The 12549-nt window shown below is 42.0% G+C and overlaps 1 protein-coding gene across 2 annotated transcripts in view; it reads right to left on the minus strand.

The window, feature by feature from the left end:
* The window catches only part of CDH20 (cadherin 20), a 117142-nt gene that overhangs the window by 33731 nt on the left and 70862 nt on the right, over positions 1-12549 (minus strand). For both annotated transcript variants that reach the window (XM_050971417.1, XM_050971418.1), the window contains exon 2: positions 3400-3767. In XM_050971417.1, the coding sequence (XP_050827374.1) occupies positions 3400-3642 (243 nt within the window). In that variant the 5' untranslated portion in view covers positions 3643-3767. The remainder of the gene's footprint in view (positions 1-3399; positions 3768-12549) is intronic.

A 12549-nucleotide genomic window follows, 5' to 3' on the forward strand; every position in this document is an offset into this window, starting at 1 on the left:
GCTCTGTTTTATGGGTGGTGCAAGAAATTGTGCTGCCATGTGTTTGATACAGAGTAGGAGGAATTAATTTTTACTTTTTCCTCAATATTGAGGAATGGGTTATTGGAGGAATAAAGCTGATAACTCCTGAGAAATTTTTAACTATGTCAACCCGCATTGCTCCTTTTGATGAGAACAGCACAAAAAAATAAGGCTGTTACATCTGCATTGGAATGACACATTTCCTGGCAAAGGGCACGTGGAAGAGAGTAGCACTGCAGTGAGCAGCACGGGAGAGAAGCCACACAGCTCTGCTAACCAGTCTGTGAGTCTGTGACTCCATCCTTGATGTGCTTCTCCCTTCTCTGCTTCGAGGGAGGCAGCACCTGCAGGGCATTTTTGTAAGGATGCATGAGTGAGTGTGGTTGATGTACATTGATAGTCTGTGGAGAGGTTGCATTTTATTCATTTATTCAGCTGCTGTGATTCAAATGCTTCTTTGAAACAGGGTTAGGGAGTCTCCAACATGGCAAAATGGTGAAGTGTGTTCCCAGTTCAATTACTGACACAGGGTAGGCTGCTCATTGAATGTGGAAAATACCTGCTGTAGCAAATGAAGGGGCTTTGGTTTCCCTGGTTCATCCTATTAGCCAATAATGGCCACCTCTAGGAAAACTGAAGCCTTGTATTTATCTGTGACAGGACCAGGAACCCTCTGAAGCTGAAGTACTTTAAATCACTATCATGAGCACTGGAGAAAAGCAAAAATTGTACTGACTTCGCATCAGGAAGTTTCTTTCATTTCTCTCTCTGGAGCATATTTTGCACCTTGCCTTAACAGTTTTCTAGGGAAGTTCACAGAATCATAGCAGCTTTGGAAATCATATTAGGCAAGCCTGGGCCTGTGGTTCAAATCAAGGTGCTTTTTTGGTTGCTCCAGTCATACAGAACCAGACAGAACCAGCTGTGCTACTGGCTCTGTGCTGTGCATTCTTTCTCCTTCTGATGGGGGCTTGGAGAGAGCAGATGCATAAGAGCAAGGCCTGGCTACGAGGATGTTTCAGGATGCTGTGGGTGGTATCAGTTAGAAGAGGCCCTGCCTGGCCTGGAGTGGGACCCAGGGCTGTTTTGGAGGGCTGGTGTGAGCAGCCAGCAGCAGACTGAAAGCCCCGTTGCACCTCCGCCCCACCCTGTGCAAGCCTTTACAGAGCTATTTTTGAGTCAGCCTGGGGTGACTCGGGCTAAAAAATTTCTGGCCTGCCAGAACAATTAATTCACCCCACAGTCTATTCCCTGCTGACCCCTTTCCTAAGGATCCCTAAGACTCAGGCAGCGCAAAGGCAGGCGGGTGATGAACTGTGGGAGGCTGCTGCCTCTTCGGAGCGCCTGTGCCTCTGGCTGGGCGAGGCCAGGGGAAGGCTCTGCCTCACAGAGCCCCAGAGCCCCCATCCCACCGCTGGGCTGGCTGCTCCCCACCCCATCTGGGCTGGGACACCATGGAACGTGTGAGCCCCCGAGGCCCCTCTTGGCAGCAGAGTTCCCTGGTGCCGGGACGACACGGAGCACTGCCGAGCTGGAGGCTTTCCGAGGGATCCAGCCGTGTCAGCGCAGCAGTGCGTGGGACTAATTGGCCCAGTTCACCGTGGGTGCTAATTAGCCCTTGTGCACCCCGGGGAGAGCACAGCCAGTGCCCAGGCAGCCTTGGAGAAGCTCCCTGACGGCAGCTTGGGCTTCAGAGTGGCGGGCACAGGCCATGAGGAGCTGTCTTGGTGTCCTGGTGTCCTTCTCGAGCAGTGGCAAGCTCAGGAGTGCTGCTGACTGTGCCAAATGTGTGTGCTCCTAATGACAACACCAGGTCTAAAAGATGAGCTGGTTTCTCTCCATACGTGTTTTACCTAAGATCTGGCTCGCAAGTGGAAGCCTGAAATAATTTCAGATGTAACTGAGAATGTGGAATAATAAGTCTGGCACTTGTTCCGAAGCTGGGAATTGCCTGAAAACAAATATTAATTTCTTTAATCAATAGAGATCTCAAGACCTGAAAAGCTAGGTGCACAGATGAATGAAGACTAATGAGGTCTCATCCGGAGGCAATCACTAGTAATGCCACTGCTGTGGGAGGAAAGAGAGCCCATCTTACTGTCAGTCATGCAGAGATAAATCAGGAGGAGGTCTTCTGAAGCCTGCAGATCCATTTTGATTTATACTGGTGTGACTGAGAGCACAGTTTAGCTCTATGGGGCTGTAGAATGATAAATATGAGTCCAAACTGGGCCTCTGGATGTGTAATTTTTATTTTTTTTTCTGCAGGATAGCTTGGAAGGAAAAACTAAGCCTATGTCTCATAAAAAAATAAGCAATGAAATGTGAAGGAATTATTTTCTGACATCCTTTCTAAGTTATTTTTCATATATACCTATGTGTAGTCTCCACTTGTCATAGCTGTACCTGATATTCTAGGCATGTAAATCTTGATTGCATTGTTCAAACACTTAAGCACATTAACTCTCTCTGCATTTTTGTCCAGATTTGCCATCTAGGTGTAGAATAGAAGCAAACTTGACACTGACCATAACATTTTGAATAACAGGGTCAATGCAGGGTCAGTGATTCAGAGTCTTTAAAAACAAAAAAGGAGGATGGTTATAGTGAGACAGATTGTGATAGCAGACATCACTGGTCTGATTTCCATCAGCTTCTTCCTCAAGGAGACACAGAAAAGTAAATGCAAAATATTACCAAGTATATGTATAGGATGAGCTCAGGAATATATTTTACACATATTTTTACTGATGGGTAGATTCTTGGGGCATAAGGGATCTAAAAATAGGAGTCTTCATAGTTGGATTTAATGAAGTGTCCATCTACCCTTCTAGATCTGGAGCAACTTCTCTGTAGTCCACAAAATTAACCTGCAGTCAAGATGCGGTAAGCAAGACGATACTCTGACCCTTAGAGATTTACAGAAAACAAAATCTAAAATGTCAGTTTTCAAGGGAAACTGGCTATTTAATTTGATTTTGAACTGCAGCTTCTAGCTGACTTGATCATGGACAAAAGCATGATCACAAACTCTTCCTTTCTTTCCTAATCCTTATATGTCAATATAACCTTGTTTTGCCTTGACATTGTAGGAGTCCCTCGAAAAATTGCTGCAGATTTTCTAACACTGCCTCAAATTGCAGATGATGATTGATGCAGCAGATCTCTTTGAAATAGGCAAATATATTGACAGCCCCTTGAAACAGAAATTCTTCCCAAACAAAGGTGACATGGGGCAAAAGCTCTTGGGAGCAGAAGTGAAATTAATGCGGAGGAAAGAAGGCAAAGGCACTTGAGGAAACATCCCGTGTTTCACCACAGTCTGCAGATACTCAGATGGACACACTCTTACAGACATCCTCCCACTGTGGATCTTACCTTCCCAACGTAAAGAGGGTCGGTTCCTGTGTATTCCTCCAGAACAAAAAACTGGTTCCACACCCAGCTCCTCTTCATACGCTGGTGCAGCTTGTCTGACAGGTTGTCTTCTTGCCCTTCAGTGAGGGGCCTGGCACTTCCTGACAGCACAGTTGTAGTAAGGTCCATCAGCCCCCAAAAATACAAGGAGACACCAAGTCCAAACAAGTTCTTTGCATTGCTCATTCTACCTGAAGTCCACATCCGTATACTAGGACTGACTTAAAAGTCCAAACACAGTGACTTGGGTCCCTTGAGAATGAAGTAGGTCCTCTGTGTAGTCCTTGCAAATGTCCAGGAGAGATCCTGGTTCTCAGAAATGCAGTATCCTGTAAAGTTAAAGGAAATTCATAAGAGGATGCCTTTTACCTCCAGGCAAGTGAGTTTTCTCAATAGACGAATACACTATAAAGTATTTAATCCTCTATATAAAAATGTAAGATCAGGATGCACAACTTTTGAAAACAGAAATACTATTACTATATAAGCTGAAGACTTGGAGCCTTAGGTACAAGTCATATCAGGGTTTAGTCAATGAGTTCTTGACTTTGCTAATTTAGCTGTAGGGTTGCTTTATGATATTGATTGGCATGAGTTAGGTGCATACTTTTTAGAAATATTTATGACCAGAAGTCCTTAGAGAATATTTAAATACAGTTCACTCTGGAAAATAATGATAGCTGAAGAACAATATTTGGCAACCATCTTTCTGTTTGGAAACTGTGTCATTGTCATTACACACACGTCCATGCACACATGTCTACATAAGTACAGATATTATTGCTATATTGCAAACCTTGAGTATAATTTCTGGAAGCTCCAAGTTATTTCTGGCTTTAATTATTCTCTCAGCCTCTCTGTTGCTTGAATTCAGGCTTCACACTCTGTTGCCTCCTCTCTGAGGAACTGATTGCTGCTACAAATGCAGCATTTCTAGAATTTGAATGGTCAGTTAATCATTTTATAACCCACAAAATGTTTCAGAGTGCTGATGGCCACACACTCTATGTCCAAGCAAGTCATGCTAACACGTTTTTTTTTCTTTCACAGTCCTTAAAGACCTGTTTAGGCAAAGGAATAATGACCTCTGTCAGAGGATGCTTTCTCATCAAGTCTAGGTCTTGTCATAAAGTCAGTTTAGTTGGTGACCTCACTCCAGGCTATGGATTGTAGCAAACCTTTAGCAAACCATTTTGCTGACCTTGATCTAGTGCTGCACACAAGTTACTCTGTCAAAACACTCCATACATCCTCTGTTGGTCCAGTATTTTTACTGCTCCTTTAAAAAATATTCATGACTAACAGGATGTTTCTTTTTTCAAACAAAATATAAACATTTTTTCATGACAGACTAATTAGGAAAGGCACGTGGAGCTCTGAGTCGTAAGCCAGTAGTTCACACTTCCTTTTACTGCTGTTTCTACACTTAGGTGTTTAGGGTTAGTTAATTGTGTTATCCTGTGGAAATAAATGTAGCAGGAGATGTCTGCCAAATGGAATTCCAGCTGGAATCCTTGAAAGATTTTAAAATAATAAAGAAGTATCTTAGGCAGTTGCATGACTTTAAAGTAAAGACTGAGACAGTGCTATGTTTTTAACAGAGAAGAAGAGTGTGGTTGTGAATTCCCCAGCATAAAGGCTGTTACATCCATAGAACTGGGTACACTTAGAAATCTACTGAAACAGAAATTCAAAAAATAATCCAAAAGTTGGCTGAAATCTGAAAAGAGCAGTGTAAGTCTGTAAGTGATGTCCACAGGGGCAGCAGAGACAAAATGACCACCTAAGACTAATTTCTACACAAAATAATGTTTCCAAGTATAAAGCCCAGAAGTATGACCACACAGTGCTGCTAGCCTATCCAGCTGTGAAGAGTAGCACACTAATGGGTTCTTTACCTTGAAAATTTTACAACCTACACCTGAATAGATACGACAAAAAAAGTCAAAACTATAAGGACAGAACATGGTAAAATCCTTCTAAGCAGAGCAATGTCCAGAACTGCTGGTTGTTTAGACACTGGCTACATAATATGCTAGGGTTTATTGTCTGCAAAACTAAAGAATGGGGATTTACCCTAAGCAGTACAAGCCCAGAAGGACCACAGCAATCTCTCTGTGTCTGTCACTCCATGAAGAAGTTGTCAGCTGTTTGTGAGAGGCAGGGATGTGGCTCACAGTCCCTGCTGGATGCTCACAGCCACAGGAGAACTATGTCCAAGAACTATGTGTGCAGGGCTTGCCTCTCTTTGTCCTGTGATGCCTTTGCTCCAAACTTCAACCACACCTCTACACTAGGGGAAAGAAGGCTGAAGCCCTCCACTCATAAGAATGCCCACCATGTTCTTGGCATGTTCTAAACAACAAGTTATTCTCAGCAAAGTCAGGGGAACATTATTTACAATCCATGTTTTGCTGGTGAGTAAATGTGGGGAAGAGCTTCCCACCACCTCCCAATATAATTTGAGGGAATACACGCTGCAACGAGAAGAGTAACTGAGGGCAGGCTATGAACCAGCAGCAAAGGTCCTTCCTGGAGTTTTTGCTTTAAGAAACTCCCCTACTGCACAGAGCAGCTGCATTTTTGTTAATGTGGCAAAGAGGTGATACAACACGATGGACCAATTCCTGTGGCAATCAGAATTGTGTTTGTAGGTGAATTCTCAAACCACAAATTCAAAACTAATGGCGCCAGGTGTCTCCTGCAATTAAGTTCAGCTATCAAGGATCAACAGTTCTTAGGCAAGGTGTCAAGACATTGTTAAATGAACTTGCAGAGTTACCAGTACACCTGTAAGGAGACAATTGCAAAAGAAATCTGATCATCAGGATGCTTTTCATCCACATGTGCATTAAATCAGGAAGAAGCAAGGTAAGTAAAAGCAGTGAAAAAAAGGTCAAGAGGAGTGATATAAATGCTTCAGGCTCTTTGTGAGAACAGCTTTTACCATCTGAATGTGCAGTTCCATGAGGAACCTTTTTTGAAAACAGTGTACAACTCAGTGGTCCTGGCAGCAATATCCCTAAGAACATTTCTTATTCCCGATGCAGTCTTATTGTGGGGTATGGCAACTGTCAGGAAACTTGCCATTAAGTAATGTAAAGTCTTGTAAAAGGATGTTCCTTCCTTGAGTACCAGTAATTTCCCCATTTACTGCCAGCCCATGGCGACATGATCATATATTTTTGTAGAAATGGAAGAAAGCAGTAGTATTGAAGTGGAACAGAGTTTTTTTTTTTTTTTTTTCTTTGTTAATAGTAGAGTTTCTGGTTTCTCATGCCTTTCCAAAACTATGAGCAAGCAGGCTCAAACTCACTGCATTTTGCTCCTCGCCTAAGGGCAAATTGATACAATTAATAACGATGTTTAGTCCACAGTGGTTCCTCTCTGAGACGGAAGGAGAATGACCTTTCTTTCTGTCTCAGGTCCTCAGCTGGTGTTAAAGGGATGAAAAAGGCCTCTGCTACTCCTGGGCTGAGGTGCTGCTGATCTGTCTGGGTCTCTTTTCCCACAGTGTCACCAGCCCCAGGTGTGTGCTCTTGGCTTCTGCATCAGCAAGGCCTGCCGGCCAAGGAAGGCATTTCTCAGCAGCATAAAAAGCACTCACACACATTTAGGGTTTGGACTGTGTGGTGGCACAAGTGGTGGCTGAGCTACAGCTAAGGCCAGGGGTAACTGAGCCTCTCAGGGGACTCATGCAGATGAGTGTGATGGAGGAGGACAGGGTCACTTCAGCTGTAGACACAACACTTGGTTAGGATAAGAGCCAGCTGCTGGGGTGTGTTAGCGTGGTGAGATCTCTAGACTTGGGTGGTCCACAGTGGTGGTTTTTGCCACAGATGGATGGCTCAGGCTTGGAGGCAGATTCTGTTCCTTGCAGGGAATCAGGGGGTGCCATCATACAGGAAGGGTTACTTGGCATTGCTGTGTGAGGCAGAACTGAACTTTTAATGTTCCCTTAATGCAAATTGTTTCTTGGAGCCCTTCAAAATGCATTCTTAAGGAAATCTGCAAAGATGGAATTGATGAGCCTCTTCTTGCCATATGAAATATATTACAGATTAAACACATTCCATGACTCAGCATGGGGATGTGCAAAGAATTTGAAGGCAGTAAAGAGATAGAAATCTTGTTTTCCTTGCTGAGACACAAAAATTATTGAGCCTTGGAAACTTACATGACCAAAATCTGTGAGATTTCTGCAGAGGGTGCTTTATTTTTCAAGAATAACTTAAATGTTTCATTTTGTTTCCCACAGTTGTCTATTCCATGGTAAAACGTAGGTGTATCTGTGCAGTTTATATCCCTGACCCAAAGTGAATGCCTTTCTTGCCCCAGCTTTTGTGATGAATATTTGATTATCAGGTCGGTTGTTTAGGTTACTTTCTCTGTTCGTGCCTTGCAAGCATTGCTGAAAATCCTTTTTTTGTCAGTCAGCAGTTACCAATACAACTTTTGGCTTCATAAAGATCCATGAAGATCTGATTGAACTTTGTGCTGCTTGTGGTCCATACATGGTACAAAGGAACTACCTAATTATTCTACAAAAAAAGTGTTCCCAATGAAAATATTAATTTCTCTTTTAGCCCATATTGCAAATTAAAGTAGGCATATTCCAAGTGTGAACTACTCTTCATGCTCTTCATGCTTCAATTCCACAGACATCCCCCCCCACCCCGCCCCAGCACATATTTGTTCTGTAATTAAGTTATTCTTAATTAAATAGCTAATTCTGGGCATAGATGAAAAACAAAATGAAATAACTGCCAGAACCAACTTCTGGCATTTCTTGCAAGTGACCCATTTATCTTGTTAATTCTGAAGAGAACAACACTTCCAACAAAAGGATAAAAACATTAATAGTTTGGATGACCATCTGGGCACCTAGAGAGTTCCACTGGGATTGAAATGTATTGTGCTCAATACACATTTACATAAATGCCAAGGATTTTATAGTCAAAAAGCTCAAACTCGAAAAGCTGTACTGACATGCTTACTGTATTCATCACAATGAGCAAGTGGTTTCCCAGAAAGTCAGTGGGATTCATTTGCATTCATAAAATGAATTACATGCTTACATCTTTTATGCCTGGTCCTTGCAATGGATTTTGCTGTGTTGACTCAGCACTCTTGTAGAATGCTACAGAACTTAGTGGAACCCGTGCAGGCACATGACTTGAGTGGAGGCAATTCTTTTGGAGTATTACACTGAGAAAGTGGGGGAGAGAGGAAACCAGTATTAAACTCCCCCTTCCATTTTCTCTGTACATGAGTACACAAATTCATGTGATACTTCTTAAGTAAACGTTTCAAATATGTCATGTTTCTTAGCAGCACAAACACTGCACTAGGAATATGCTAAGGAAAGTGATTTCTGTTTTTAATGACATATTTAAAGATTTTCCTCCCAGTATTTTGAAAAAGAAATAAAGAGACTGGTAATGACCACAGTAAGAAGTAGAAATTAAATTTTACTAAAAAGAATTCTCCAAATGAGCTATTTGCTTTTTTTCCTGAATTTCTCAATTGTGATACTTTAAACCAAGGTGGAGGTGGGAGTACTGTGCATTTTTTAACCCACCATGAAATGGATTATTCTTTTATGTTTTCACAGATTAGCTCTTAGGGCTCCTGTACCCTCATTTGCTTGCTGCTTTGGCATAAGGCACCTTTGCAATAAAGCCCACAGGAGCACCAGTCAGTAAGCAGCTGTAGGCTGTATTCTGCACCAGACACACCACCCAACGGGTGTTAACATCACCCACCAGGGACAGAGGCTCTGCTGATCCAGAAACTAAAATTTCTTTAGAAATTAATGCCCAATTTATCTCCTTTTCAGCCCTAGTGAGGTTATATCTTGGAGAGCTGTTTCCAGTTCTGGGCTTCTGAGCACAAGGGAGACATGGAGCTCCTGGAGCAGGTCCAGCAGAGGGCAATCAAGATGATCAAGGGACTGGAGCATCGCTCCTACGAGGAGAGGCTGAGGGAGCTGGGCCTGCTCAGTCTCAAGAAGGACTGAGAGGGGACCTCATCAATGTCTATAGGTATCTGAAGGGAGAGTGTCAAGAGAATGAATCCAGGTTCTGCTCAGCAGTGCCGTGCAACAGGACAGGAGGCAATGGGCAGAAACTGATGCACAGGAAGTTCCACCTGAACACGAGGAGGAACTTCTTTACTGTGGAGATGACTAAGCACTGGAACAGATTTCCCAGAGAAGTTGTGGAGTCTCCCTCACAGGAGATATGCAAGAGCTGTCTGGTTGCAATTTTGTGCCATGTGCTCTGGGATGACCCTGCTCCAGCAGGGAGATTGGACCAGATGACCACTGTGGTCCCTTCTGGCCTAACCCATCCTGTGATCCTGTAACTCTACGATTTTAGAAATCCTAATGCATGCAGTACCTAATTTAGTTATCTCTAAACAGGCTGCATAATTCTAGTCCTAAATATTTCTGTACTACTTCCAGGACTTCCTATGTTTTATCTCTGGCCAGGACAGTCCTACTGTTACTATTACCTGTTGTTATACTTTCTGGGCACGTTTAAGTTAAAAGGAAAAATCTAGAGGCACTAGTTACTTTTCTTGAAAACAGACTGGCCTAAACATGTATTTTTATTTTTACTTCACTTTATGAAGACTTTCATAAATACAATGGAACTTGACAATGTACCATATGGTGCACAAACATTAACTCCAAATACAATCCATTGTCATAAAATTATATCCACAGACTAGTCAACAGTCTCTCCTGGGACACATCAGTGAACTCATTTTGTTCAAGATCTGAAGTCCTTCAAGGCTTTGGAGTGTCTGCAGAGTGAAAAATCCCACAGAATGACAGAGGGAGTCCCATCGTATAAATCCCAGCCCTATGGTTATAGATGCATAAAAAGATCAAAAAGAATAAAAGACACACACAATCACAAAGTAAACATTTCCAAATAGAATTATGCTGATAACTTGCATCAGGGGAAGATCTGATCCCCAGCTTTTACTCAGTGTGAGGCACTGTAAATACTACTGTAAAGAGCAGTACAGAAGTACAGGATGGTTCCTAAAGCTCCATGCATGTCTAACTAACTCTGCTGAAGTCAACTTCAACAGGAACTAAGTGTAGCATTGCAAATACACTGCAAAATTCAAATAAATTTCAGATAAAACAACCCCTCTTTCAGCAAGGATGTGCAAAGATACACAAAACCTATGAAAATCATACTAATTATGCTTTCATTATTAAGCAAAAACTCCTTTTAATCCTCATATCCTGACTACTTTTTCCATGCTGTCAAAAAGCCTGTACAAATAACTCTAAATTGTGAATTGATGTTCATATAAAGTAGCACATATGGTGATTTAAAAACAAAACAAAACAAACCATAAAGCCCTTCCTCTCCTCAAAGTGTGACCTTTTTTTGCAGCTGTACCAGGAGCCTTTTCCAAGACATGTCTCCAGGCCCTTGAGCAATTCAGGCATCTGCCATTCCCCTGCTATGGGATAAAATCTGTTCCTGTTGCACACCTGTAATGTGTTTTGAGCCTGAAGTGTCCCTGCCTGTGCTGCATGGTGGCTACAGCAGCAGATCATGTTCTTTAGCTTCAAAACTTTGCATTTTATGTCTGCTAGTCCCCACAATACGACATATTTCTACGTAGCAGTGAAAAATGATCTCTTTCTTATCCCACAGCTACTGGATGGTTAGTGATAAGGCTCTCTGATAACCCCAAATGCCAAAGACAGAAAAGGTGTTATCTCTTATCTGGTGACAGATATGAGAAGCAGCTGTCTGCCTGCACCACGTAGAGGTAATTTTCTTCCCACACATAAAGATAAAAACCAATAATTGGCAAGGGTCTATGTGAGGTTGTTGGTGAAGACAACTTCCTAGTTTCATTGTGACTGTGTTCCTTGTTAATTTGGCATTTCATACAGCATTTTGTCATATTAGAAATGGACCTCAACTCATTTCCAAAAGCAGCTGTTGAAGACAAAGAACTGAACAGGAATTTTCTTTTTCTAACCAGAAATTAATATTTTGCCATCTCCCATAATTACTGTGTGCACCCACTGGCATTTAGTGGATAGTGGGATGGATTTTCTGTTGTTGTTTTTGGTTTGTCTCTTTGTGGTTTTTGTTGTTGTTTTTCGGGTTTTTTTAATGGTGTCTTTTCATAGGGAAAGGATATGCTTTAAATTAACTTAGAAAATAGCTGTAGGTGCTCTAAAGGTGAAAGTCCTTCCTCTAATTCCCATTTCTTGACTCTGACATTCCTCAGCAGCACAACATTGGCAGCTGCACCTCCCCTCATTGATTGCCTTGTCTGAGCATGAGGACATACACTACTAAACAACAGGGTGAACATTTTCAAGTCATCTCCAAGCTACAGTATATGAAACCAAACCAGCAAAAAACCCAGAAGTCTTACAGCCTCCTTCTCTGTCTGAAATACTAGAGTCTACCTTGTTTTTATCACCTATCTTCAAAGTGTTTCTAGAAATACAGAATATGAGTGCTTAGCCTTCACAGGACACTTTCAAGCTGAAAGAATAAAGTAAGAAGCAATAAATATGTGCTGACCTCATTTGTCCTAGTTCTAAGACAGCAAGCAAAAGGTTCATAAAGCCTGAAAAACAACTTCACATGCTTTGCATGCCAGCCTCTAGGTTTTGGTCTTCAAACTCAACTGTTGCATTTTCCACAAGAGTGTATGTAATGTGTCATCTAATTGTCCTCTATAAATGTGACATTCTCTCACAACACCTACCCCTCACAAAGAAGTATGCATTATCTATTTTCCATCTTCTTCATAATCCACTTTTGGGACATGTTTCCATCTTTCCCAGTGCCTCCCATTTCATAAGATGAGTATCCTAGATGAAGCAGTTCCTCTGTCTGGATTCCCTAATGGCTAAGCAGAACAAGCATTTACTAGAATATAAACGATCTTTTGTCTTGCTGGCAAACTCTTTGCTTGTCAGTTTGCTACAGGTGAATTGTTCACAGAAGAATCCAAAACCCTGTGCTCCATCTGTTTTAGTATTCAATTTGTAATGGTGATGTAATAGCAGCTTTTGTAAGAGCTGAGGTATTCTTGGCCAAAATTCCCATCCTT

This window comes from Serinus canaria, chromosome 2 (assembly GCF_022539315.1).
Source record: "Serinus canaria isolate serCan28SL12 chromosome 2, serCan2020, whole genome shotgun sequence".
Classification (NCBI taxonomy): Eukaryota; Metazoa; Chordata; class Aves; order Passeriformes; family Fringillidae; genus Serinus; species Serinus canaria.